Below are 27,997 nucleotides of genomic sequence, written 5' to 3'. Positions count from 1 at the left end.
GCGGGTGACGGGGACAGTGGGCACCCACGGGTGGCAGACCCCCGCCAGGTCCCGCATTCCCGGCAGGTGCCTGGGTGGGAGCACCCCGAGGTGTCCCCAGTTGCAGGGACCGTCTCGGGGGTCTCGGTGATCCCGGGGGTCCCGATGTCGCGCTCAGCAGGGTCACGGATGGTCTCGGAGGTCCCGGTGCTCCCGGCGGTCCCGGTGATTCCGGTGATCCCGGGGGTCCCGGCGGTCCCGATGTCGCGCTCAGCAGGGTCACGGATGGTCTCGCAGGTCCCGGTGTTCCCGGCGGTCCCCGGGAGGCGCTTAGCGGGTCCCCGCGGGGCCATCGGCGGGGTCGGGGGTGAAGAGCTCCCGGTAGAGCGGGGGGAAGGCGGCCGAGACCCCCGCGGGGTGGAGGCGGCGGAAAGCCTGCACCTGCTCCAGGTGCGCGGAGCACAGAGCGCGGAGCCGGCCCGGGGCGGGCAGCTGCGGGGACACGGCTGTGACAGGGCGGGGACACGCGTGGGGACACGGCCGTGACACCGCGGGGACACGGCTGTCACACCGCGGGGACACGCGTGGGGTCAGACACGGTTGTCACCGCGAGGACACGGCTGTCACACCGCGGGGACACACGGGGACACGGCTATCGCCACGGGGACACGGCTGTCACGCCGCGGGGACACACGGGGACACGGCTATCGCCACGGGGACACGGCTATCGCCACGGGGACAGGGCTGTCACACCGCGGGGACGCGCGTGGGGACACGGCTATCGCCACGGGGACACGGCTGTCACACCGCGGGGACACACGGGAACACGGCTATCGCCACGGGGACACGGCTGTCACGCCGCGGGGACACACGGGGACACGGCTATCGCCACGGGGACACGGCTGTCACACCGCGGGGACACACGGGGACACGGCTATCGCCACGGGGACACGGCTGTCACACCGCGGGGACACACGGGGACACGGCTATCGCCACGGGGACACGGCTGTCACACCGCGGGGACGCGCGTGGGGACACGGCCGTGACACCGCGGGCTGTGTCCCCCCGCGCGACACACGCGCAGGGAACCCCCCGAGCCATGGTCGCCCCCTGCCCCCCCAATGTCCCCAAACCGCCGCCCTGTCCCCCCCCCCTCCCATGCCCAAGGACCCCCAGGGACCCCCGCCCCCCTTCCCCTCCCCCAGCGCCCCCGTGTCCCCTCCTGGTGTCCCCTCCCGGTGTCCCCGTGTCCCCACCCTGGCCAGGAGCCCCTCGCGGCGGGTCCGGCGCAGCAGGAGGCGGAAGGCGACATCCAGATGTCCCTGGAGCCGGGCCACCCGCGGGCGGTCCTGCAGCCACGGCCGGCCTGGGGACACCACGGGGCGTGGGGACGCGGACAGGGATGTGGGGACAGGGACACAGGTGTGGGGACAGAGATAGGGGCGTGGGACACGGACACAGGTGTGGGGACACAAACAGGGACATGGGGACAGGGACAGCGGGGTGGGGACAGGGACACAGGCGTGGGGACAGGGACAGGAGTGTGGGGACACCTTGGGGACACTGTGGGCGACATACCGGGAACACCCCGTGGACACCCCGTGGACACCTTGGGGACACCTTAGGGACACCTTGGGGACACCTTGGGGACATCCTGGGGACACCTTAGGGACACCTTGGGGACACCTTGGGGACACCCTGGGGACACCTTGGGGACACCTTAGGGACACCCTGGGGACATCCTGGGGACACCTTAGGGACACCTTGGGGACACCCTGGGGACACCTTGGGGACACCCTGGGGACACCTTAGGGACACCTTGGGGACACCTTGGGGACACCTTGGGGACACCTTGGGAACACCCTGGGAACACCTTGGGGACACCTTGGGGACACCCTGGGGACACCTTAGGGACACCCTGGAGACACCTTGGGGACACCCTGAGGACACCTTAGGGACACCTTGGGGACACCCTGCCGCCCACCCGCTTTGGGACAAACCCCGCGGGTTTGGGAGCGCGTGGGGAGGGACACTTGGGGACACGGGGCGGGGACACGGAGCGGGACAGGGGGTAGGGACGCCGGGGGGACACTTGGGGACACTTGGGGACACTTGGGGACAGCGGCTGACCGGCGTTGAGCAGCAGCAGCGCGCTGAGCAGCGCCAGCTCGCTCTCGGAGCAGCGCAGCGCGCTCAGCCCCCGCGCGAAGTCGAAGATGGAAGCGACGAGCTCGGGGCACCCTGGGGACAGCTCGGTGTCACCGCTGTCCCCAAGTGTCCCCGCGCGTCCCCCGCCCGTGTCGCCGCCCTACCCAGCGAGCGGAAGAGCTCGGGCCCGGCCAGTTTGCCCTCGAACAGGACCGTGCCGGTGGCGGCGTCGAAGGCGCGGCACATCCGGAGCAGGACAACCTCCATGGCACCTGTCACCCCCGGGAGGCGACAGCGCTGCTGGCACCGGCGGCACCGCCACCAGCCCGAGGGGATGCGGCGGGACCCCGCGGTGGTGGCTCGGGGCGGTGTCACCCTCGTGAGGGAGGATGGAGGGGACTTTGGGGACTGTCACCTCCCCGTGGGACACATGGGATTGTCACCTCCCCAGGGAGGGTGTGGGGGGACTTTGGGGACTGTCACCTCCCCGTGGGAGCCACGGGATTGTCTCCTCCCCAGGGAGGACGGAGGGGACTTTGGGGACTGTCACCTCCCCGTGGGAGCCACGGGATTGTCACCTCACCAGGGAGGATAGGGGGGGACTTTGGGGACTGTCACCTCCCCGTGGGACACATGGGATTGTCACCTCCCCAGGGAGGGTGTGGGGGGACTTTGGGGACTGTCACCTTCCCGTGGGACACATGGGATTGTCACCTCCCCAGGGAGGGTGTCGGGGGACTTTGGGGACTGTCACCTCCCCGTGGGACACATGGGATTGTCACCTCGCCAGGGAAGATGTGGGGGGACTTTGGGGACTGTCACCTCCCCGTGGGAGCCACGGGATTGTCACCTCGCCAGGAAGGATGTGGGGGGACTTTGGGGACTGTCACCTTCCCGTGGGACAGATGGGATTGTCACCTCCCCAGGGAGGGTGTCGGGGGACTTTGGGGACTGTCACCTCCCCGTGGGACACATGGGATTGTCACCTCGCCAGGGAAGATGTGGGGGGACTTTGGGGACTGTCACCTCCCCGTGGGAGCCACGGGATTGTCACCTCGCCAGGAAGGATGTGGGGGGACTTTGGGGACTGTCACCTTCCCGTGGGACAGATGGGATTGTCACCTCCCCAGGGAGGGTGTCGGGGGACTTTGGGGACTGTCACCTCCCCGTGGGACACACGGGACTGTCACCTCCCCAGGCAGGATGGAGGGGACTGGGACTGGTGACAATGGGGTGGGGTGGCCCTGGGGCTGGGGACAAGGGGACAGAGTGTCCCTGGGGCAAAGACAGCAGGGACAGGGTGTCCCCAGGGCGGGGGACAAAGAGATGAGGCGTACCCAGGACTGGGGACAAGGGAGTGAGGTGGCCCTGGGAATGGGGACATGGGGACAGCAGGGACACGCTGGCCCTGGGCCTGAGGACAAGGGGATGGGGTGAGCCCAGTGCTGGGGACAAGGGGACAGGGTGGCCCTGGGGCTGGGGACAATGCAATGGGGTGTCCCTGTGTGTGCGCACCAGGGGCCGGGGTGGTCCGGGGGTGGTGACAGTGACACGGTGGCCACGTACCCGCCTTGAGCAGGACGATCTGGTCGTGCTGGCTGAGCTCCAGGAAGCCGCGCAGGCGCTTGGCGAACTCCACCACGCGCTCGATGGCCTCGGTGACACGGCGGGCACAGCGCTGCCACATCTCCGCCATGGGCTGCGGGACCGGCTGTCACCCACGCGCCACCCCTGGGGACAGCCGTGTCACCCCTGGGGACAGCCGTGTGCCCTGCCCGGCCCGCACCTGGCTCTGGTAGGCGCAGATCTCCTCGCGGCTGAAGGTGGCCCAGCGGTGGCCCTCAAGGTCCTCGGCACGGGGGTGGCACGTGGCACGGTGTGACAGCAGGACACTCTGCGTCAGCAGCTCTGAGGGGACATGGGTGACACGGTGTGACAGCAGGACGCTGGGTCAGCAGCTCTGAGGGGACATGCAGGGCTTGGGGACAGGCGTGGGGACAGAGAGGGTGGCTCGGTGTGTGACCTTGCTGGGTAACGGGTCACCAGTGTGGAGCATCCAAGGGTGACAGAGCCGGTGCCATCACCACGGAGCACCCGCAGGTGACATCCCGAGGTGCCACCACCCCTGCCCGAACAGGTGACGCTGCCAGGCCCGCAGGTGACAGTCCCCCGGGGCCACTCACCGATCTCCAGGCCCGCGGGTGACTCCGGGACGCCGCCGGCACCGGGGTGAGGGCTCGGCCCTGTCCCCGCTTTGTCCCCGTCCTGTCCCCGCTTTGTCGCCTCCTCCGCGGGCCACGCCCTGCTGGGACAGCCCGCGGGGACAGCGGGGGACAGCGGGGGACAGCGCCCCGCCGGGGGGGGCTCCGGTGGTCCCGCTGCCGCCCGTTCCTGCTCCCGTTTTTCCCCTTTTCCCCCTTTTTCACGGTTTTCGCGCGTTTCCGGCTGTTCCCGGTGTTCCCGGTGTTCCCGGTTTTTTTCCCGGTTTTCCCGCTTTTCCAGCTGTTCCAGCACCTCGGCCTGGAGCCGGTCCCGCTGCTTCTTGGACATGCGGCCGAACTTGACGGCTGCGGGGACAGGGGGGACAGCGGGTGACACCGGAGTGCCACGCGCGCGCGGTGCCACCGAGCCGCGACACCGCCCGCGAGCGTCCCGGCCCTTCCCCCCGGCGCCACCTCGGGCTGTCCCCAGGGTGGCGACGGGTGGCGCCGGGGCAGGGGACAGGTGTCCCCAGGGCGGGGACAAGTGTCCTTAGGGAAAGGGGCGGGTGTCTCCAGCTTTGGGGGACAGATGTCCCCAGGGGCGGGTCCAGCTGTCCCCAGGGGCACAGATCGATGTCCCCAGGGACAGTCCTCGGTGTCCCCAAGGGGTCCAGCTGTCCCCAGGGACAGTCCCCGGTGTCCCCAAGGGGTCCAGCTGTCCCCAGGGGTTCCAGATGTCCCCAGGCCCACTACCGGATGTCCCCGTGCCAGCTGTCCCCAGGGGCACTGATCGATGTCCCCAGGGACAGTCCCCGGTGTCCCCAGGGGTTCCAGATGTCCCCAGGGTTACAGGTCGATGTCCCCAGGGACAGTCCCCGGTGTCCCCAAGGGATCCAGATGTCCCCAGGGGCACAGATCGATGTCCCCAGGAACAGTTCCCAGTGTCCCCAGGGGTTCCAGATGTCCCCAGGGTCACAGGTCGATGTCCCCAGGGACAGTCCCCGGTGTCCCCAGGGGTTCCAGATGTCCCCAGGGTCACAGGTCGATGTCCCCAGGGGTTCCAGATGTCCCCAGGGTTACAGGTCGATGTCCCCAGGGACAGTCCCCGGTGTCCCCAGGGGTTCCAGATGTCCCCAGGGTCACAGGTCAATGTCCCCAGGGACAGTCCCTGGTGTCCCCAGGGGCACAGGACGATGTCCCCAGGGGTCCCAGATGTCCCCAGGGTCACAGGTCAATGTCCCCAGGGACAGTCCCCGGTGTCCCCAGGGGTCCCAGATGTCCCCAGGGGCACAGGACAGTGTCCCCAGGAGTTCCAGATGTCCCCAGGGTCACAGGTCGATGTCCCCGGGGGCAGTCCCCGGTGTCCCCAGGGGTTCCAGATGTCCCCAGGGGTTCCAGATGTCCCCAGGGTCACAGGTCGATGTCCCCAGGGACAGTCCCCGGTGTCCCCAGGGGTTCCAGATGTCCCCAGGGGCACAGGTCGATGTCCCGGGGGCAGTCCCCGGTGTCCCCAGGGGTTCCAGATGTCCCCAGGGGTTCCAGATGTCCCCAGGGTCACAGGTCGATGTCCCCGGGGGCAGTCCCCGGTGTCCCCAGGGGTTCCAGATGTCCCCAGGGTCACAGGTCAATGTCCCCAGGGACAGTCCCTGGTGTCCCCAGGGGCACAGGACGATGTCCCCAGGGGTCCCAGATGTCCCCAGGGTCACAGGGCGTTGTCCCCAGGAGTTCTGATGTCCCCAGGGGCACAGAGCGGTGTCCCCGGGGGCAGTCCCCGGTGTCCCCAGGCTGGGTGGCGGCTGTCCCCGCGGTGTCCCCGCGGTGTCCCCGCGGTGTCCCCGTGTCACGCACCGTCGCGGGACATGCCGAGGCGCAGGCACTTCTGCAGGCGGCAGTGCTGGCAGCGCGTGCGGGTGGCGCGGTCGATGTCGCAGCGCTGCCCGCGGTGACACGCCAGGCTCGGCCCGCGCCGCTCGCTGCGCCGGAAGAAGCCCTGGGGTGGCACCGTGTCACACGTGTCACCAGAGTCACCCGTGTCACACCACGGTACCCCCACACCAACCCATGGTCCTCCTGTCCCCCTGCTCCCCAAGGTCCCCACGTCTCCCCCATGTCCTCGTGTCCCCGATGTCCCCCATTGTCCCCATATTCCTCCATGTCCTCGTGTCCCCACGTCCCCTCCACATGCCCCTTGTCCCCATGTCCCCAAGGTCCCCGTGTCCCCGTGCTCCCCCTTGTCCCCCACATCCTCGTATCCCTTATATCCCTCATATCCCCTTGTCTCCAATGTCCCCATGTCCCCCCTTATCCCCCGCACGTCCCCATGTCCCCCCTTATCCCCCGCACGTCCCCATGTCCTTCCGTGTCCCCAGTGCTGCCCGTGTCCCCCGTGTCCCCCGTGTCACCTTGCAGCCCTCGCAGGTGATGACCCCGTAGTGGACCCCGGAGGATTTGTCCCCGCAGATCTTGCAGGGAATGGCCTCGATGTGGGCTGGGGGGACACGGGGACACTGGCACGGGGTCCCTGTCACCAGGCACCCGTGGCACCCGCAGTGCCACCCGTGTCCTCCCGTGCTCTGCCCAGGTTCAGGTGTCCCCATGGGCTCGTGTGTCACCCGTGGGACCAGGTGCCACCTGTGGGACCGGTGTCACCTATGGCTTCATGTGTCACCTGTGGGACAGGTGTCACCCTACGGGCTCACATGTCCCCTGTGAGACCAGGTGACACCTGAGGGACAGAGGGGTACCTCTGAGATCAGGTGCCACTTATGTCACCAGATGTCACCTCTGGCTTTATATGTCACCTGTGGGACCAGGTGGCACCTGTGGCCTCCTGTGTCACCCGTGGAACCGAGTGTCACCCCTGGCCTCACGTGTCACCGGTGGGACACGTCCCCTGTGGCCTCACGTGTCACCCACGGCTTCGCGTGTCACCGCACGTTCCCGTGTGGCCGCTGCCACCCCCCGTGTCCCCTCCACGCTGACGTCACTGTGGGCGCACACGTCCCCCCACGGCTTCCTGTGTCACCTGTGTCACCTGCGTGCCACCCACAGTGTCACCGACACTGACTGTCCCCTGTGGTGACAGTGTCCCCTTTGGTCACAGCTGTGCCCGGTGGGCTCCAGTGCCACTGGACACTGGGGACATGGGGTGTCCCCAATGTCCCCAGAGTCCCCAATGTCCCCGGTGTCATCAATGTCCCTGGTGTCCCCAATGTCCCCAGAGTCCCCAATGTCCCCAATGTCCCCAGTGTCATCAATGTCCCTGGTGTCCCCAATGTCCTCAATGTCTCCAGTGTCCCCAATGTTCCCAGTGTCCCCAAAGTCCCTGGTGTCCCCAATGTTCCCAGTGTCCCCAATGTCCCCGGTGTCCCCAGTGTCCCCAATGTTCCCAGTGTCCCCAGGGTCCCCAGTGTCCCCAGTGTCATCAATGTCCCTGGTGTCCCCAATGTCCCCAATGTCTCCAGTGTCCCCAATGTTCCCAGTGTCCCCAATGTCCCCGGTGTCCCCAGTGTCCCCAATGTTCCCAGTGTCCCCAAGGTCCCCAGTGTCCCCAGTGTCATCAATGTCCCTGGTGTCCCCAGTGTCCCCAATGTTCCCAGTGTCCCCAATGTTCCCAGTGTCCCCAAGGCCCCCAGTGTCCCCAATGTCATCAATGTCCCTGGTGTCCCCAGTGTCCCCAATGTCTCCAGTGTCCCCAATGTTCCCAGTGCCCCCAAAGTCCCCAGTGTCCCCAATGTCATCAATGTCCCTGGTGTCCCCAGTGTCCCCGGTGTCCCCAGTGTCCCTGGTGTCCCCAGTGTCCCCGGTGTCCCCAGTGTCCCTGGTGTCCCTGGTGTCCCCGGTGTCCCCAATGTCCCCGGTGTCCCTGGTGTCCCCAATGTCCCCAGTGTCCCTGGTGTCCCCGGTGTCCCCAATGTCCCCAATGTCCCCGGTGTCCCCGGTGTCCCCTGTCACCCTGTGCTGGCACTGCCAGAGCCACAAAGCCACAACTGGGACACGGCCCCGGCACAGGAAATGCGTGGGGCCCAGTACGGAACTGGGAGCTCCCAGTACGGCCCCAGTACAGCCCCAGTACGGAACTGGGAGCTCCCAGTACGGCCCCAGTACAGCCCCAGTACGGAACTGGGAGCTCCCAGTACGGCCCCAGTACAGCCCCGAACATGTGTGACACGTGACACACTCAGACACGTGTGACACACCTGGACACGTGTGACACACCCGGACATGTGTGCCAGCGCTGCCACATGCGTGTGGGACACCCCAGACACGTGTGACACACCCGGACACGTGTGACAACGCTGCCACATGCGTGTGGGACACCCCAGACACGTGTGACACACCCGGACATGTGTGACACACTCAGACACGTGTGACACACCTGGACACGTGTGACACACCCGGACACGGGTGACAACGCTGCCACACGCGTGTGGGACACCCCAGACACGTGTGACACACCCAGACACGTGTGACACACCTGGACACGTGTGACACACCTGCACACGTGTGACACACCCGGACATGTGTGACACACCCGGACACGGGTGACACACTCAGACACATGTGACACACCTGGACACGTGTGACACACCCAGACACGTGTGACACACCCGGACACATGTGACACACCTGGACACGTGTGACACACCCGGACACGTGTGACACACCCGGACACATGAGACACACCTGGACACGTGTGACACACCCGGACACGTGTGACACACCCGGACACGTGTGCCAGCGCTGCCACACGCGTGTGGGACACCCCAGACATGTGTGACACACCCAGACACGTGTGACACACCTGGACACGTGTGACACACCTGCACACGTGTGACACACCTGGACATGTGTGACACACCCGGACACGTGTGCCAGCGCTGCCACACGCGTGTGGGACACCCCAGACATGTGTGACACACCCAGACACGTGTGACACACTCAGACATGTGTGACACACTCAGACACGTGTGACACACCCGGACACGTGTGACAACGCTGCCACACGCGTGTGGGACACCCCAGACACGTGTGACACACCCGGACACGTGTGACACACCCGGACACGTGTGACACACCTGGACACGTGTGACACACCCGGACACGTGTGACACACCTGGACACGTGTGACACACCCGGACACGTGTGACACACCTGGACACGTGTGACACACCCGGACACGGGTGACACACCCGGACACGTGTGACAACACTGCCACACGCGTGTGGGACACCCCAGACACGTGTGACACACCCGGACACGTGTGACACACTCAGACACGTGTGACACACCCGGACACAGGTGACACACCCGGACACGTGTGACAACGCTGCCACACGCGTGTGACACACTCAGACACGTGTGCCAGCGCTGCCACACACGTGTGACCCCCTGTGGGACACGTGTGACACCCGGACACGTGTGCCAGCCCCGCTCCCTCCCCCCGCCCCGTTTTCCTCCTGCCCCAGTTTTTTGGGGCCGGCGCCGCCCGCGCATCCGGCCCGGGGGGGGGCTGGGGGGCACCGGGGGCACCGGGGGGCACCGGAGGGGACCGGGGGGCACCGGGGGGGACCGAGACTCCCGAGTTTGGGGGCGCTGGGTCAGCCCCGCACCCCGAATTACTCAGCCCGTGCCGGGAAGCGCCGCGGCGGGGCCGCTCCTGCCGGGAACCGGCGGGCGGAGGGCACCGGGGGCAGCGGGGAACGGCGGGCACCGGGAAACTGGGGGCGCTGGGGCACCCACAGAACCGGGGGGTACCGGGGAAACTGAGGCAAGCACCGCGTTTAGGGGTACTGGGAGAACTGGGGGCACCGGGGGCCGTTGAGGCCCCATCACACCACGGGGGACCGGGGCTCCGGGGGCACCGGGGCACTCCCAAACCCGGGGGGTACCGGGGGTACCGGGGTTACTGGGAGAACCGGGCGCACCCACCGCGTCTGGGGGCACCGGGGACAGCGGGGGCACGGATAAAACCGGGGGGCACCCGAGACACCGCAGCACCCGGGGGTACCGGAGGCACCGGGGAAATCCGGGGAACCGGGAAACACCGGCGGCACCGGGGACTGGCGGTAAGGCGGGCACTCCAGTCCCACCGGCACCCGCCGCACCGGGGAAACGGGGGATACTGGGAACACTGGGAGCACTGGGAGCACTGGGGATACTGGGAACACTGGGAGCACTGGGAGCACTGGCGGTGCCGGTAACCCCCGCCCATGCCCGGTGTCTCCTCCCGGCACCGGCGGCACCCGGCGGGAGCGGCAACCGCGCCAGTGCCACCAGTAACGGACTGGGACACACCGGGACACACCAGTAACAAACTGGGACACACCAGTAAGGGAGTGGGACACACTGGGACCGAACTGGGACACACCAGTAACGGACTGGGACACACCGGGACACACCAGTAACAAACTGGGACACACCAGTAACGGACTGGGACACACCGGGACACACCAGTAAGGGACTGGGACACACCAGTAACGGACTGGGACACACCAGTAACAAACTGGGACACACCAGTAACAAACTGGGACACACCAGTTAGGGACTGGGACACACTGGGACCGAACTGGGACACACTGGGACACACCAGTAATGGACTGGGACACACCAGTAACGGACTGGGACACACTGGGACCGAACTGGGACACACCAGTAAGGGACTGGGACACACCAGTAAGGGACTGGGACACACCGGGACACACCAGTAACGAACTGGGACACACTGGGACACACCAGTAACGAACTGGGACACACTGGGACACACCAGTAAGGGACTGGGACACACAAACCCTCACCAGTATCCACCACCCCCATCCCCCAGTACCTCCCAGTACCCCCAGTCCCATCGCCCCCGGGCACTGTCACCCCCTGTCCCCCCAAACCCTGGGGACCCCCAGGAACCCCCCCGGGCACCGCGACACGGGGGGACAGCGGGGACACGGGGGGACAGCGGGGACACGGGGGGACACGGAGGGGACACGGAGGGGACAATGGGGACACGGAGGGGACACTGGGGACAGGGAGAGGACACGGGGGGACACGGGGGGACAGCGGGGACACGGAGGGGACAATGGGGACACGGAGGAGACACGGAGGGGACAGTGAGGACACGGAGGGACAGCGGGGACACGGGGGGACAGAGGGGACACGGGGGGACACGGGGGGACACGGAAGGGACAGTGGGGACACGGAGGGACAGCGGGGACACGGGGGGACAGAGGGGACACGGGGGACAGAGGGGACACGGGGGGACAGAGGGGACACGGGGGACAGAGGGGACACGGGGGGACAGAGGGGACACGGGGGACAGAGGGGACACGGGGGGACACGGGGGGGACACGGAGGGGACAGTGAGGACACGGAGGGACAGCGGGGACACGGGGGGACAGAGGGGACACGGGGGACAGAGGGGACACGGGGGGACAGAGGGGACACGGGGGACAGCGGGGACACGGGGGGACATGGAGGGGACAATGGGGACAGGGAGGGGACAATGGGGACACGGGGGGACAGCGGGGACACGGGGAGACACAGAGGGGACAGGGAGGGGACAGTGGGGACATGGAAGGGTACAATGGGGACAGGGAGGGGACACGGAGGGGACAGTGGGGACACGGGGGGACAGCGGGGACACGGGGGACAGCGGGGATACGGAGGGGACACGGAGGGGACAGGGAGGGGACAATGAGGACACGGGGGGACAGCGGGGACACGGAGGGGACAATGGGGACAGGGAAGGGACAATGGGGACAGGGAGGGGACAGTGGGGACACGGGGGGACAGTGGGGACACGGAGGGGACACTGGGGACACGGAAGGTCCCCAGCAGCCAGGGCCGCCCCGCCCCCGTTCCCCGGGGGTTGGGGGTGGCGCGGTGCCACCTGCGCGTCCCCGCCGTTGTCACCTCGGGGTCCCCTCGGGTCCCCCCCGGCGGCGCCGCCACATCAAGGGAGGGACCCGCAGGTGCGCGGGGGGCGGGGGGGGGACAGCGACACGCGGGGACACGGCTGGGGCTGGGACAGCGTGGGACACGCGCGTGGGAGTGTGGCACACGCGTGACAGCCTGGGGCACGCGGCTGTGGGGCTGTGACACGCGTGGGACACCCGAAACGCGCGTGTGGGGCTGTGAAACGCGTGTGGGACGTGTGACACACGTGTCACAGCTGACACAGGGCTGTGGGGGCTGTGACACGCGTGTGGGACGTGTGACACGCGTGGGACACCCGACACGCGCGTGTGGGGGCTGTGACACGCGTGTGGGACGTGTGACACGCGTGTGACACCCGACACGCGCGTGTGGGGCTGTGACACGCGTGTGTCAGCCGACACACGCCTGTGGGGGCCGTGACACGCGTGAACAGCGTGTGACACGCGTGAACAGCGTGTGACACGCGTGAGACACCCGACACGCGCGTGTGGGGCTGTGACACGCGTGTGTCAGCTGACACACACCTGTGGGGGCTGTGACACGCGTGAACAGCGTATGACACGCGTGTGACACCCGACACGCGCGTGGGACGTGTGTGACCAGCGTGTGACCCCCCGAGGCACGCGAGCGCAGCTCGCGACCACCGCGCGCAGCTGTGACACACCTGTGACACGCGCGTGGGACCCGACCCGCGCACATCCAGCCCGTGACACGCCCGGGCTCCCTGAAACACGCGCGTTTGCCCCGCGGCACACCCGTGACACCCCACCCCGACACCCCACCACCCCCCTCCACCCCGTCCCCGCCTCGCCCCGCCGCCCCCACGCGCGTAGCCCCCGGCCCTCGCCCACCCCTCAGGGCCGGCACGCGCGTGTGCGAGCGCCCCCACCCCGGCTCCTTGCACGCCCCACCCCTCTGGCACACCCATCCCATCGCGACCCCTTCGTCCCCCGCTCCTTGCACGCCCACCCGCGACCCCCGCCCCTTGCACGCCCACCCGCGACCCCCGCCCGCGCGCGCGCGCCCGTCCCTTGCACACTCCCACCCCCCACCCCCCCGCCCTTGCACACGCGTGTGCCCCGCACCTCTCATGGCTCCGGCTCCCTCCAGCCCAGGCCCGGGCGGGGCCCTTTAAGACCTCGGGGTGTCGCCCCCCCCCCCCCCCCAAAAATTTTCCCCGCCCCTCCCCCCCCCCCTCCCAATGTCCCCGCCCCTCCCCCCCCCCCCTCCCGGCATCCTGCCCCCCCCCCTTCCCTCCCCCACCCCACCCCCCCCCCTCAAAACCGCGGGAAATTTCCGAATTTCCCCGCAGGGAAACTGAGGCACGAAGGGGGATGGAGGGTCAAAGGTGGGAGAGGGGGGTGGGACCCCAAATTCTCCCGGAGCCCCCAAATGGGGAGGGGGTGGGGGAGGGGCGGGACCCCCCTTTCCCCCCGGGAAATGGGGGAGGGGCTGGAGGGTCCCTAAATTTGGCGGGGGGGGGGAGGGAACCCCAATTTTGCAATGGGGGCGGTTTTGGGGTGCGGGGACCCCCAACCCCACTCCGGGCTGAGTTTTGGGGTGCGGGGACTCCTCCGGAAACCCCAATGGGTGCAATTTTGGGGTGCAGGCACGCACGAGATCAGTTTTGGGGCGCAGGGACACCCCCCCCGCAATGGGGTCAATTTCGGGGCGCAGCGATGAGACACCTGGGGGACAGCTGGGGACACGTGGGGACACTTGGGGGACACCTGGGGACACATGGGGACACTTGGGGACACCTGGGGACACCGGGGGACACCTGGGGACACCTGGGGGACACCTGGGGTACACTTGGGGACACTTGGGGAAACCCGGGGACACCTGGGCACACTTGGGGGAAACGTGGGGACACCTGGGGGACACCTGGGCACACTTGGGGACACTTGGGGTCACCTGGGGACACCGGGGGACACCTGGGGGACACCTGGGCACACTTGGGGTCACCTGGGGACACCTGGGGGACACCTGGGCACACTTGGGGACACTTGGGGTCACCTGGGGACACCGGGGGACACCTGGGGGACACCTGGGCACACTTGGGGTCACCTGGGGACACCGGGGGACACCTGGGGGACACCTGGGCACACTTGGGGTCACCTGGGGACACGTGGGGGACATTTGGGGACACCTGGGGACACGTGGGGGACACTTGGGGACACCGGGGGACACCGGGGGGACACCTGGGGGACACCTGGGGGACACCTGGGCACACTTGGGGTCACCTGGGGACACCGGGGGACACCTGGGGACACCTGGGGTACACTTGGGGACACCTGGGGACACCTGGGGACACCTGCGGACACCTGGGGACACTTGGGGTCACCTGGGGACACCGGGGGACACCTGGGGGACACCTGGGGACACGTGGGGGACACTTGGGGCACATCTGGGGACAACCGAGGACCTGAGGGGGGACTTGGGGACACCCGGGGACACTTGAGGGAGAGCCAGGCGACACCAGGGGACGGGGAGGTCACCGAGCGTGGCACAGGTGACACTGCTGGTGACGTCACGCGGGGACGGCGACGGAGGGTGGCGGCACCGGTGACGTCACACCAGGTCGATGGCGTCGCCGGCGACGTCACACCTGGTCGATGGTGTCGCCGGTGACGTCACTCCCTGCTGATGTCACACCCGGTCAGCGACGCCGGCCGTGATGTCACACCCGCTGCTGACGTCACCACCGGTGTCACACCAGCCTCCGCCCCGCTCCCCGTGACGTCACGGGTCCGCCCCGCCCCCAGGCGATGTCGCCGCGTCTCCCCCGAGTCCCTGCCCCTCCCTGTGCCCCGTGTCCCCCCCGTGTCCCCCCCGTGTCCCCCCCTGTCCCCTTTGTCCCCTCCCTGTCCCCGGCCCTGCCCGGGCCCCGCCCGCCGCCGTGACGTCACGGCGCTTCCGGGGGCGGGGCCTGAGGGACCGGAAAGGAGCCCTGTGGAACCCATAGGGACCCCATAGAGACCCCATAGGGACCCCATAGGGACCCTATAGGAACCCCATAGGGACCCCATAGAGACCCTATAGAGATCCCATAGGGACCCCATAAATATCCCATAGAGACCCTATAGAGATCCCATAGGGACCCCATAGGAACCCCATAGGGACCCCATAGAGACCCTATAGAGATCCCATAGGGACCCCATAGGGATCCTATAGAGACCCCATAGGGATCCTATAGAGACCCCATGGAACCCCATAGGGACCCCATAGAGACCCTATAGAGATCCCATAGGGACCCCATAGGGATCCTATAGAGACCCCATAGGGACCCCATAGGGATCCTACAGAGATCCCATGGAACCCCATAGGGAACCCATAGAGACCCCATAGGGACCCTATAGAGACCCCATAGGGACCCCATAGGGACCCCATAGGGACCCCATAGGGATCCTATAGACACCCCATGGAACCCCATAGGGAACCCATAGAGACCCCATAGGGACCCTATAGAGACCCCATAGGGACCCCATAGGAACCCTATAGAGATCCCATAGGGACCCCATAGGGATCCTATAGAGACGCCATGGAACCCCATAGGAACCCCATAGAGACCCTATAGAGATCCCATAGGGACCCCATAGGGATCCTATAGAGACCCCATAGGGACCCCATAGGGAACCCATAGAGACCCCATAGGGACCCTATAGAGACCCCATAGGGACCCCATAGGGACCCTATAGAGATCCCATAGGGACCCCATAGGGACCCTATAGAGACCCCATAGGGACCCCATAGGGACCCTATAGAGATCCCATAGGGACCCCATAGGGATCCTATAGAGACCCCATAGGAACCCTATAGAGACCCCATAGGGACCCCATAGGGACCCTATAGAGATCCCATAGGGACCCCATAGGGATCCTATAGAGACCCCATAGGGACCCTATAGAGACCCCACAGGGATCCTACAGAGACCCCATGGAACCCCATAGGGACACCATAGAGACCCCATAGGGACCCCATAGGGACCCCATAGGAACCCCATAGGGATCCTATAGAGATCCCCTAGGGACCCCATAGAGACCCCACAGAGATCCCCTAAAGATCCTATAGAGATCCCCTGGAACCCACAGAGACCCCAAGGAACCCCCTAGAGACCCCATAGGGACCCTATAGGGACCCTATAGAGATCCCATGGAACCCCATAGGGTACCCATAGGGATCCCATAGAGACCCCATAGAGTTCCTACAGAGACCCCCTAGAGACCCCATAGAACCCCATAAGAACCCCATAGGGACCCCACAGAGACCCCATAAAGATCCTATAGAGATCCCATGGAACCCACAGAGACCCCATAGAGACCCCATAGGAATTCTATAGAGATCCCACAGAGACCCCATGGGACCCCATAGGGACCCAATAATGACCCCAAAGGGACCCCAAAGGGACCCCAAAAAGAGAGGAACCCCAAGGGAACCCCAAAAGGACCCCAAGAGGAGAGGGACCCCAAAATGACCCCAAAGGGACCCCAAAGGGACCCCAAAAGGAGAGGGACCACAAAATGACCCCAAAGGGAACCCAGAAGGACCCCAAAGGGGAGAGGGACCCCAAAGTGACCTCAAAGGGACCCCAAAGGGACCCCAAGAGGAGAGGGACCCCAAAGTGACCCCAAAAGGACCCCAAAGTGACCCCAAAAGGACCCCAAAGGGACCCCAAAAAGAGAGGAACCCCAAGGGAACCCCAAAAAGACCCCAAGAGGAGAGGGACCCCAAAATGACCCCAAAGGGACCCCAAAGGGACCCTAAAAGGACCCCAAGAGGAGAGGGACCACAAAATGACCCCAAAGGGAACCCAGAAGGACCCCAAAGGGGAGAGGGACCCCAAAGGGGAGAGGGACCCCAAAGTGACCCCAAAAAGAGAGAAACCCCAAGGGAACCCCAAAAGGACCCCAAGAGGAGAGGGACCCCAAAATGACCCCAAAGGGACCCCAAAGTGACCCCAAAAGGACCCCAAAAAGAGAGGAACCCCAAGAGGAGAGGGACCCCAAAGTGACCTCAAAGGGACCCCAAAGGGACCCCAAGAGGAGAGGGACCCCAAAGTGACCCCAAAAGGACCCCAAAAGGACCCCAAAAAGAGAGGAACCCCAAGGGAACCCCAAAAGGACCCCAAGAGGAGAGGGACCCCAAAATGACCCCAAAGGGGAGAAGGACCCCAAAAGGACCCCAAAGGGACCCCAAGAGGAGAGGGACCCCAAAGTGACCCCAAAAAGAGAGGAACCCCAAAAGGACCCCAAAGAGACCCCAAAGGGGAGAGGGACCCCAAAGTGACCCCAAAGGGACCCCAAAAAGAGAGGAACCCCAAGGGAACCCCAAAAGGACCCCAAGAGGAGAGGGACCCCAAAATGACCCCAAAGGGACCCCAAAGGGACCCCAAGAGGAGAGGGACCCCAAAATGACCCCAAAAGGACCCCAAAGGGACCCCAAAAAGACCCCAAGAGGAGAGGGACCCCAAAATGACCCCAAAGAGACCCCAAAGGGACCCCAAGAACGCAGAGCGCCCCCGTTCATACAAAACCCCTTTATTGGGGGGTCGGGGCAGCACCCCAGGGTGGGGGGCACCCCTGGGGAAAGGGGGGACACTGAAGGGTCCCAGCAGGACCGGGGGGGGGGGTGCTGGGGGCACCCATGGGTGGGGGGTCTCAATCCCCCCCTGGGGGGGTTCATCACCCCTTTGGTGGGGTCAGGACCCCAAAGCGGGGTCAGGGCACACTTTTAGGGTCAAGGGAGGACCCAAGGCGGGTTTGGGGTGACACCCCAAGGTGGGCGGGGGGCACCCATGGGTGGGGGGGTCTGAACCCCCCCGGGGGGGGGTCTCAGCTTCCAGTGGGGGGGGTCAGGACCCCCAGGTGGGCTCAGGACCCCAAAGGGGGATCAGGGCACTCATTTAGGGTTGGGACAGGATCCAAGGTGGGTTTGGGGGGGCACCCCCGGGTGGGCGGGGGGCACCCATGGGTGGGGGTCTCAGCCCCTCAGGAGAGTTCAGGACCCCCCAGGTGGGATCAGGATCTTTGGGGGAAAGGGTCAGAACCCCAAAGGGGGATCAGGGCACTCATTTAGGGTTGGGAAAGGACCCAAGCTGAGTTTGGGGGAGCACCCCCAGGTGGGCGGGGGGCACCCATGGGTGGGGGGCTCAGCCCCTCAGGAGGGTTCAGGACCCCCAGGAGGGGTCAGGATCTTTGCGGGGAGAGAATCAGGACCCCAAAGGGGAATCAGGGCACGCATTTAGGGTTGGGAAAGGACCCAAGGCGGGTTTGGGGTGGCACCCCCGGGTGGGCGGGGGGCACCCATGGGTGGGGGTCTCAGCCCCTCAGGAGGGTTCAGAACCTTCAGGAGGGGTCAGGATCTTTGGGGGAAAGGGTCAGAACCCCAAAGGGGGATCAGGGCACGCATTTAGGGTTGGGAAAGGACCCAAGCTGAGTTTGGGGGAGCACCCCCGGGTGGGCGGGGGGCACCCATGGGTGGGGGTCTCAGCCCCTCAGGAGGGTTCAGGACCCCCAGGAGGGGTCAGGATCTTTGCGGGGAGAGAATCAGGACCCCAAAGGGGGATCAGGGCACGCATTTAGGGTTGGGAAAGGACCCAAGGCGGGTTTGGGGTGGCACCCCCGGGTGGGCGGGGGGCACCCATGGGTGGGGGGCTCAGCCCCTCAGGAGGGTTCAGGACCCCCAGGAGGGGTCAGGATCTTTGCGGGGAGAGAATCAGGACCCCAAAGGGGAATCAGGGCACGCATTTAGGGTTGGGAAAGGACCCAAGGCGGGTTTGGGGTGGCACCCCCGGGTGGGCGGGGGGCACCCATGGGTGGGGGGCTCAGCGGCGGCCGCGCTGCTTCATGTGCTGCACGAAGTAGTCGTTGCAGGCGATGGTCAGCCCGGCCACCAGCGAGAAGAAGCCCTGGAAGCCAACGCGGCCATCGCGGCTCTGCTCCACGTCCCGCAGGATCCGCTCCAGGGCGTTGGGGTCCCGCTGGTTCTGGGGGGGAAAATGGGGGAAAACGGGTCAGATCCCAAATGGGAATGGGGTCAGATCCTAAATGGGAATGGGGTGAGATCCTAAATGGGAACGGGGTCAGATCCTAAATGGGAATGGGGTCAGATCCTAAATGGGAATGGGGCGAGATCCCAAATGGGAACGGGGTCAGATCCTAAATGGGAATGGGGTGAGATCCCAAATGGGAATGGGGTGAGATCCTAAATGGGAATGGGGCGAGATCCTAAATGGGAACGGGGTCAGATCCTAAATGGGAATGGGGTCAGATCCTAAATGGGAATGGGGCGAGATCCCAAATGGGAATGGGGCGAGATCCCAAATGGGAATGGGGTGAGATCCTAAATGGGAACGGGGTCAGATCCTAAATGGGAACGGGGTCAGATCCTAAACAGGAACGGGATCCCACAGGATGCACTCCAGGGCGTTGGGGTGCTGCTGGTTCTGGGGGAAAATGGGGGAAAATGGGGAAAAATGGGTCAGATCCTAAATGGGAATGGGGTGAGATCCTAAATGGGAACAGGGTCAGATCCCAAATGGGAATGGAGTCAGATCCTAAATGGGAATGGGGTGAGATCCTAAATGGGAATGGGGTCAGATCCTAAATGGGAATGGGGTCAGATCCCAAGTGGGAACGGGGCCCCACAGGATGTTGAGGTCCCACTGGTTCTGGGGGAAAAAATGGGGGAAAACGGGTCAGATCCCAAATAGGAATGGGGGTGAGATCCCAAATGGGAATGGGGCGAGATCCTAAATGGGAACGGGGTCAGATCCTAAATGGGAACGGGGGTCCCACAGGATGCACTCCAGGGCGTTGGGGTCCCGCTGGTTCTGGGGGAAAAATGGGGGAAAACGGGTCAGATCCCAAATGGGAATGGGGTGAGATCCTAAATGGGAATGGAGTCAGATCCTAAATGGGAATGGGGTGAGATCCTAAATGGGAATGGAGTCAGATCCCAAATGGGAATGGGGTCAGATCCCAAATGGGAACGGGATCAGATCCCAAATGGGAATGGGGAGACATCCCAAATGGAAATGGAGTCCCACAGGATGTTGGGGTCCTGCTGGTTCTGGGGGAAAAATGGGGGAAAACGGGTCAGATCCTAAATGGGAATGGAGTCAGATCCTAAATGGGAATGGGGTGAGATCCTAAATGGGAATGGGGTCAGATCCCAAGTGGGAACGGGGCCCCACAGGATGTTGAGGTCCCACTGGTTCTGGGGGAAAAAATGGGGAAAAACGGGTCAGATCCTAAATGGGAACGGGATCCCACAGGATGCACTCCAGGGTTTTGGGGTCCTGCTGGTTCTGGGGGAAAATGGGGGAAAAATGGGGAAATAGGGTCAGACCCTAAAAGGGAACAGGGTCAGATCCCACACACTGCTCCACATCCTGCAGGATCTGATCCCAGGGTTTTATGGAATCGAATCCCAGCATTTATGGGATCCAGTCCCAGGGTTCTATTGATTTTGATCCCAGGGTTTATGGGATCCCATCCCAAGGTTTATGGGGTCTGATCCCGATGTTCTCTAGCTCCCCCTGTCCTGTCTCATCGATCTCATGGATCCCACCCCATGGATCCCATAGATGCCATCCCATGGATCCCATCCCATAGATCTCATCTCATGGATCCCATAGATCCCATCCCATAGATCTCACCCCATGGATCCCATCAATGCCATCTCATGGATCCCATAGATCCCATCCCATAGATCTCGTCTCATGGATCCCATAGATGCCACCCCATGGATCCCATAGATACCATCTAATGGATCCCATCCCATGGATCCCATAGATCCCATCCCATGGATCCCATCCATCCCACCCCATGGATCCCATAGATACCATCTAATGGATCCCATCCCATGGATCCCATAGATGCCACCCCATGGATCCCATAGATACCATCTAATGGATCCCATCCCATGGATCCCATAGATGCCACCCCATGGATCCCATCCATCCCACCCCATGGATCCCATAGATACCATCTAATGGATCCCATCCCATAGATCCCATCCATCCCACCCCATGGATCCCATAGCTACCATCTAGTGGATCCCACCCCATGGATCCCATAGATCCCATCCCATAGATCTCATCTCACGGACCCCATAGATGCCACCCCATGGATCCCATAGATACCATCTAATGGATCCCATCCCATGGATCCCATAGATGCCATCCCATGGATCTCATCCCATGGATCCCAAAAGATCCCATCCCATGGATCCCAAAAGATCCCATCCCATGGATCCCAAAAGATCCCATCCCATGGATCCCATAGATGCCACCCCATGGATCCCATCCCATGGATCCCATAGATGCCACCCCATGGATCCCATAGATCCCATCCCATAGATCTCATCCCATGGATCCCATGGATCCCCCCCCAAGGCTCACACAGATCCCACCCCCTCCCATGGCCCCCGTGCCGTGCCCACCTCAAGGAACCCTGGGAACTCCTTGTCCATGAGGGCCCTGAGGTCCTCCTTGGCCAGGTGCTCCTTGTCCCCCGCGTACTTGTGGAAGGTGAACATCAGCGTCTCCATGGCGTGCTCCAGCTGCGACGGCATCCTGCAGGGGCCTGCCAAAATCCTGCTGGGAACCCGAAAATCCCCATGGGAAACCCGAAAATCCTCATAGGAAACCCAAATTTCTGGCGGGAAACCTAAAAATCCCGATAGAAACCTCAAAAATCCCAATGGGAAACCCAAAAATCCCGATGGGAAACACAAAATTCCTGATGGGAAACCCAAAATCCCTGATGGGAATCCAAAAATCCCGATGGGAAACCCAAAAATCCCGATGGGAAACCCAAAAATCCCGATGGGAAACCCAAAAATCCCGATGGGAAACCCAAAATCCCTGATGGGAATCCAAAAATCCCTGATGGGAAACCCAAAATCCCTGATGGAAATCCAAAAATCCCGATGGGAAACCCAAAAATCCCGATGGGAAACCCAAAATCCCTGATGGAAATCCAAAAATCCCCTGATGGGAAACCCAAAATTCCTGATGGGAAACCCAAAATCCCACTGGGAAACACAAAATTCCTGCTGGGAATCCAAAAATCCCAATGGGAAACCCAAAAATCCTGACGGGAACTGCAAAAATCCCCATGGGAATCTAAAAATCCCAATGGGAAACCCAAAAATTCCTACTGGAAAACACAAAATTCCAGATGGGAAACGCAAAAATCCCAATGGGAACCCCAAAAATCCTGATGGGAAACCCAAATTCATTATGGGAACCTCAAAAATCCCGATGGGAACCCAAAATTCCTACTGGGGAATCCAAATTCTCCCTGCCACCCCCAAAACTCCTCCTGAATCTCCCAAATTCTTCCAGGAACCCCAAAATTCTCTTCAGGGACCCTAAAATTCCTCCAGGACCCCCCAAAATTCCCTCCTGGGACCCCAAAATTCTCTCTGAGCCCCCCAAAATTCCTCCAGGACTCCAAAATTCCTCCTGGACACCCCAAAATCCCTCCAGGACCCCAAAATTTCTCTACAACCCCCCAAAATTCCCTCCTGGGACCCCCAAATTCCTGCTGCCACCCCCAAAATCCCTCCAGGACCCCAGAATCCCTCCAAGACCCCTCAAAATCCTCCCTGAACCCCCCAAAATTCCTCCAGGACCCCCAAAATTCCTCCAGGACCCCCCCCAAAATTCCTCCAGGACCCCCAAATCCCTCCTGGACCCCCCCAAAATTCTCCCTGAGCCCCCACAAATCCTGCAGGACCCCAAAATTCCTGCAGGACCCCCCAAAATCCTCCCTGAGCCCCCCAAAATTCCTCCAGGACTCCCCCAGATTCCTCCAGGACCCCCCTAAATTCCCTCCTGGGACCCCAAAATTCTCCCTGAGCCTCCAAAATTCCCTCCTGGGACCCAAAATTCTCCCTGAGCCCCCACAAAATCCCTCCAGGGACCCCCAAAATCCTCCCTGAGCCCCCCAAAATTCCTCCAGGACCCCCCCTAAATCCCTCCTGGACCCCCCAAAATTCCCTCTAGGGACCCCAGAATCCCTCCAGGACCCCCCAGAATCCCTCCAGGACTCCCCAAAATTCCCTCCTGGGACCCCATAATTCTCCCTGAGCCCCCCAAAATCCCTCCAGGACTCCCCAAAATCCCTCCTGGACCCCCAAAATCCCTCCTGGACCCCCAAAATTCCCTCTTGGGACCCCAAAATTCCCTCTAGGGACCCCAGAATCCCTCCAGGACCCCCCAGAATCCCTCCAGGACTCCCCAAAATTCCCTCCTGGGACCCCATAATTCTCCCTGAGCCCCCCAAAATCCTCCAGGACTCCCCAAAATTCCCTCCTGGGACCCCATAATTCTCCCTGAGCCCCCCAAAATCCCTCCAGGACTCCCCAAAATCCCTCCAGGACCCCCCAAAATCCTCCCTGAGCCCCCCAAAATTCCTCCAGGACCCCCCCTAAATCCCTCCTGGACCCCCCAAAATTCCCTCTAGGGACCCCAGAATCCCTCCAGGACCCCCCAGAATCCCTCCAGGACTCCCCAAAATTCCCTCCTGGGACCCCATAATTCTCCCTGAGCCCCCCAAAATCCCTCCAGGACTCCCCAAAATCCCTCCAGGACCCCCCAAAATCCTCCCTGAGCCCCCCAAAATTCCTCCAGGACCCCCCCTAAATCCCTCCTGGACCCCCCAAAATTCCCTCTAGGGACCCCAGAATCCCTCCAGGACCCCCCAGAATCCCTCCAGGACTCCCCAAAATTCCCTCCTGGGACCCCATAATTCTCCCTGAGCCCCCCAAAATCCCTCCAGGACTCCCCAAAATCCCTCCAGGACCCCCCAAAATCCTCCCTGAGCCCCCCAAAATTCCTCCAGGACCCCCCCAAAATCCCTCCTGGACCCCCCAAAATCCCTCCTGGACCCCCCAAAATTCCTTCTTGGGACCCCAAAATCCCTCCAGGACCCCCCAGAATCCCTCCAGGACTCCCCAAAATTCCCTCCTGGGACCCCATAATTCTCCCTGAGCCCCCCCAAATCCCTCCAGGACTCCCCAGAATCCCTCCTGGACCCCCAGAATCCCTCCTGGACCCCCAAAATTCCCTCTTGGGACCCCAAAATTCCCTCCTGGACCCCCAAAATTCCCTCCTGGGACCCCAAAATCCCTCCAGGACGCCCCAAACTCTCGCTCCACCCCCCGCGCCTGGATTTTCCAGGAATGTCCGGGAATGCTCCGGGCGTGACTCAGCGCGGGGAGGGGGGACACGAGGGGGACACGTCCCGAGGGTGTGGCCGCTGTCCCCCTCCCCTTGGGGACACCCCGGTGACTCACGGGGGGAGGGGGGAGGCGGTCCCGCAGCCCCTCCCCCAGGCAGGGACCCGCCTCAGTTTCCCCCGCTCTCTTCCAAAAAAAAAAAAAAAAAAACCAAAAAAAAAAAACCAACCCAAAAAAGAGGAATTCCCGCCCAAAAGTGACCCCCCGGAAAAAGGGGAAGGCTTGAAAAAAACGGGAAACGCCCCAAAAAGGAGGAATCCCCCCCCCCCAAAAAAAGAGGAACACCCCCAAAACGAGACCCCCCCCCCCCAAAAAAAAAAAAAGGAGAAACTCCCCCCAAAAGGAGGAACCCTCCCAAACGGGGATCCCCCCCTCCTCCAAAAGGGAGAATCCCCCCCAAAAAAAAGAATCTCTGAAAAAAGGAGGAACTCCCAAAATGACCCCCCCAAAAAAGGGGGAATCCCCCCAAAAGTGGCCTCCAGAAAAAGGGGATCCCCCCCAAGAAAGGGGACCCCCCCTAAAAAAAGGAGGAACACCTAAAAAAGGGGGAATCCCCCCAAAAGTGACCTCCAGAAAAAGGGGATCCCCCCCAAGAAAGGGGACCCCCCCTAAAAAAAGGAGGAACACCTAAAAAAGGGGGAAACCCCCCCAAAAGTGACCTCCAGAAAAAGGGGATCCCCCCCAAGAAAGGGGACCCCCCCTAAAAAAAGGAGGAACACCTAAAAAAGGGGGAAACCCCCCCAAAAGTGACCCCAAGGAAAGGGGAACCGCCCCAAAAGTGAACTTCCCTAAAGGGTGGGACCCCCAAAAAAGGGTGGGACCCCCCCAAAAAAGGGGGTTTGGGGATGGAGACCCCCCCCAAAAAGTGGTGGGGGACAGGGATGGGGTCCCCCGAAGTGATGCTCAAAATTCCCCCCCCAAAATCGGAGCGCGGGACCCCAAATTTGGGGACAGGATTGATCCCCCCCAAAATGGGGTTTGGGGGGATGGAGCCCCCCCAAAAACGGACACCGGCATGGGGTCCCTCGGTAACGGGGATGGGGGGGACCCCAAACCGGGATTTAGGGATGGTGTTCCTCCTTTTTGGGGTGTGGCACCGGTCCCCCGTTCCCGTTACCGGGCGGGGGACCCCAAACCGAGATTTAGGGCTGGGGTTCCCCATTTTAGGGTGCGGGACCGATCCCCGTTACCGGGGCCGGGAGGGGCACCCCAAAGGAGGATTTAGACCCCAAACCGCGATTTAGGGACGGGGTTCCTCCTTTTTGGGGTGCGGGACCGATCCCCGTTACCGGGGCCGGGAGGGGCACCCCAAAGCAGGATTTAGACCCTAAACCGGGATTTGGAGATGGGAGTTCCCATTTTGGGGTGCGGGACCGATCCCCGTTACCGGGGCCGGGAGGGGCACCCCAAAGGAGGATTTAGACCCTAAACCGGGATTTGGAGATGGGAGTTCCCATTTTGGGGTGCGGGACCGATCCCCGTTACCGGGGCCGGGCGGGGTGCCGCGGTCACTCACCGTGCGGGGCTCGGTGCTCGGTGCGGGCAGTGGCGGGGCGCGGTCCGGCCCGGGATAGGCACGGCGGGGGCGGGCCGGGCCGGGGGGCGCGGGGGGGGGGGGCACCGTGACTCACCGGGACCGCCCGGACACCGCCCGGGCACCGCGCCCCGCCCCGGGCCTGTCCCCCCAGCGCCACCACCGCCACCCGGGACAGCGGGGACACCACCGGGACTCCCCGGGATACCGCCGGGACAGCGGGGACCACCCGGGACAGAGGGGAAACCCCCCCCGGTTCTGTACCGGGATCCCCCGGCACACCGGGGATCCCTCCCGGTTCTACCCCGGGGCAGCGGGGACCACCCGGGACATAGGGGAAACCCCCCCCGGTTCTGTACCGGGATCCCCCGACACACCGGGGATCTCTCCCGGTTCTACCCCGGGACAGCGGGGACCACCCGGGACCACCCGGGACATAGGGGAAACCCCCCCCGGTTCTGTACCGGGATCCCCCGGCACACCGGGGATCCGTCCCGGTTCTACCCCGGGACAGCGGGGACCACCCGGGACCACGGGGAAACCCCCCCCCGGTTCTGTACCGGGATCCCCCGGCACACCGGGGATCCCTCCCGGTTCTACCCCGGGGCAGCGGAGACCACCCAGGGAGCGCCGGTCTGACCCGGGATAACCCCCCCCGTGTCCCCCCCTCCCCCTGAACACCGGGACCCCCCCCCCCGGTGTCCCCTTCCCCGGTGTCCCCTTCCCCGGTGTCCCCCGCCCCACAACCCGAAGGGGCCTCACCGAGGTTCCCCCTCCCCACCCCCCCCCGCCCGGTGCCCGGCGCCGCGGTGGCGCGTGCCGCCCTAATGACACTAATTACAATTACAATCGCTAATTGCCAAGCCCCGGGGGCAACCGAGCGGGGGAGGGGACACGGAGGGTGAGGGAGGGGTGGGGGGGACAACCCCCAGGTCACCCCCGCCCTGCCTCAGTTTCCCCACCCAGGAAGGGGCAAAGGTGAAGGGCCCCACCCGTGTGGGGGCGGGGAGCGCTCGGGGCCAGGGGGGTGGCACTACCCTCCCCCACATTGTCGCCTCCTTGTCGCCAGGGTCCCCCTCCCGCATTGTCCCCGCCGTCCCTGCCATTGTCGCCGTGCCCCTCCCGTCGTCCTCGCCCCCACCTTGTCCCCACCTTGTCGTCCCCTCCCCACCCCCCCTCGCGCAGCCCCCCTCAGCCAACCCCACCGCTCTCCCCTTCCTCACAGGAGCCCCCCTGAACCCATCCCCACCCTCCCCTCCTCACCCCTTCCCTCAGTCCCCAAAAAAACCCCAAAAACCCCCAAAAATCTCCTCAAGCCCCCCCGGGCCCCCCTTGCTGCCCTCAGTTAAGATGGCGGCGCCTCCGCCTCACGATTTCCAAGATGGCGCCCGCGCCGCCACGCGGCCCCGCGCTGCCAGGCTGCCCTCACTCAAGATGGCTCCCGCCCCGTGCTAACCAATAGCGCTGAAGCCAAGGGCGGTAACCCGGATGTAGCCGCCATCTTGCCCTCACCCAACATGGCGCCGCCCTCCCCGTGTTCCTCTATGGGCGTGAAGCCGCAGCGTGCGCGCGGGTGCCCGGATGTGGGCGCGGCTCCGCTGCGGGGAAGGGGGCGTGGCCTCGGCCTGCCGGAAGTTGCGTCAGGGCGGAGCCGCCCGCGGGGAGCGGGGAGCGGAGCGGACGGAGCCAAGATGGCGGCGCCGGGGCTGGGCCGGCCCTGAGGGGCCGTGAGGGGCCGGGAGGGGCCCCCGCGCTCGGCGGGCTGGGACGGGCCGCAGGGGGGGCCCCGCCGCTCCCCCCGCCGCTCCTCGCGACGGTGCCGCCTCCGGAGCCTCCCCGGGGCCTGACCGGTGCCTCCCCGGGGGAGACGCGGGGCCTGCTCGGGGCCTTTGGCGGCCTTACCGGGGCCTCCCCGCGGCCTTTCGGGGCTCGGCGGGGCCGTTTGGGGCCTCCCCGG

The 27,997-nt window shown here is 64.3% G+C and overlaps 2 protein-coding genes across 2 annotated transcripts; both read right to left on the bottom strand.

Moving 5' to 3' along the window:
* Positions 1-79: 79 nt before the first annotated feature.
* On the bottom strand, positions 80-13,403 carry RORC (RAR related orphan receptor C). Its single transcript, XM_068174957.1, is given in 12 exon segments — positions 80-471; positions 1,236-1,260; positions 1,262-1,322; positions 1,325-1,345; positions 2,110-2,220; positions 2,292-2,399; positions 3,694-3,826; positions 3,914-4,035; positions 4,311-4,694; positions 6,177-6,318; positions 6,731-6,816; positions 13,343-13,403. Coding segments are annotated over 12 exon segments (1,362 nt in total). The 5' UTR covers positions 13,350-13,403; the 3' UTR covers positions 80-309.
* A 5,596-nt stretch (positions 13,404-18,999) lies between these two features.
* Positions 19,000-21,858, bottom strand: S100A10 (S100 calcium binding protein A10). The gene is made up of 2 exons (XM_068175015.1): positions 21,702-21,858; positions 19,000-19,242 (listed from the first exon to the last, which is right to left on the bottom strand). Exons 1-2 carry the CDS (start codon positions 21,831-21,833, stop codon positions 19,081-19,083), a joined length of 294 nt encoding a protein of 97 aa, XP_068031116.1. The 5' UTR covers positions 21,834-21,858; the 3' UTR covers positions 19,000-19,080.
* Between the last annotated feature and the right edge of the window lie 6,139 nt (positions 21,859-27,997).

This window comes from Anomalospiza imberbis, chromosome 29, assembly GCF_031753505.1.
Source record: "Anomalospiza imberbis isolate Cuckoo-Finch-1a 21T00152 chromosome 29, ASM3175350v1, whole genome shotgun sequence".
In the NCBI taxonomy this organism is placed as follows: domain Eukaryota; kingdom Metazoa; phylum Chordata; class Aves; order Passeriformes; family Viduidae; genus Anomalospiza; species Anomalospiza imberbis.
The sequence above is the reverse complement of the archived record's forward strand: the minus strand, read 5'-3'. Positions and strand labels throughout refer to the sequence as shown.

Excerpts from the sequence above, each read along its gene's own strand:
- S100A10 (XM_068175015.1), bottom strand. The coding sequence starts at position 21,833 with ATGCCGTCGCAGCTGGAGCACGCCATGGAGACGCTGATGTTCACCTTC. Across the intron at positions 19,243-21,701 it reads AGTTCCCAGGGTTCCTTGAG|AACCAGCGGGACCCCAACGC; the intron begins GTGGGCACGGCA and ends TTTCCCCCCCAG.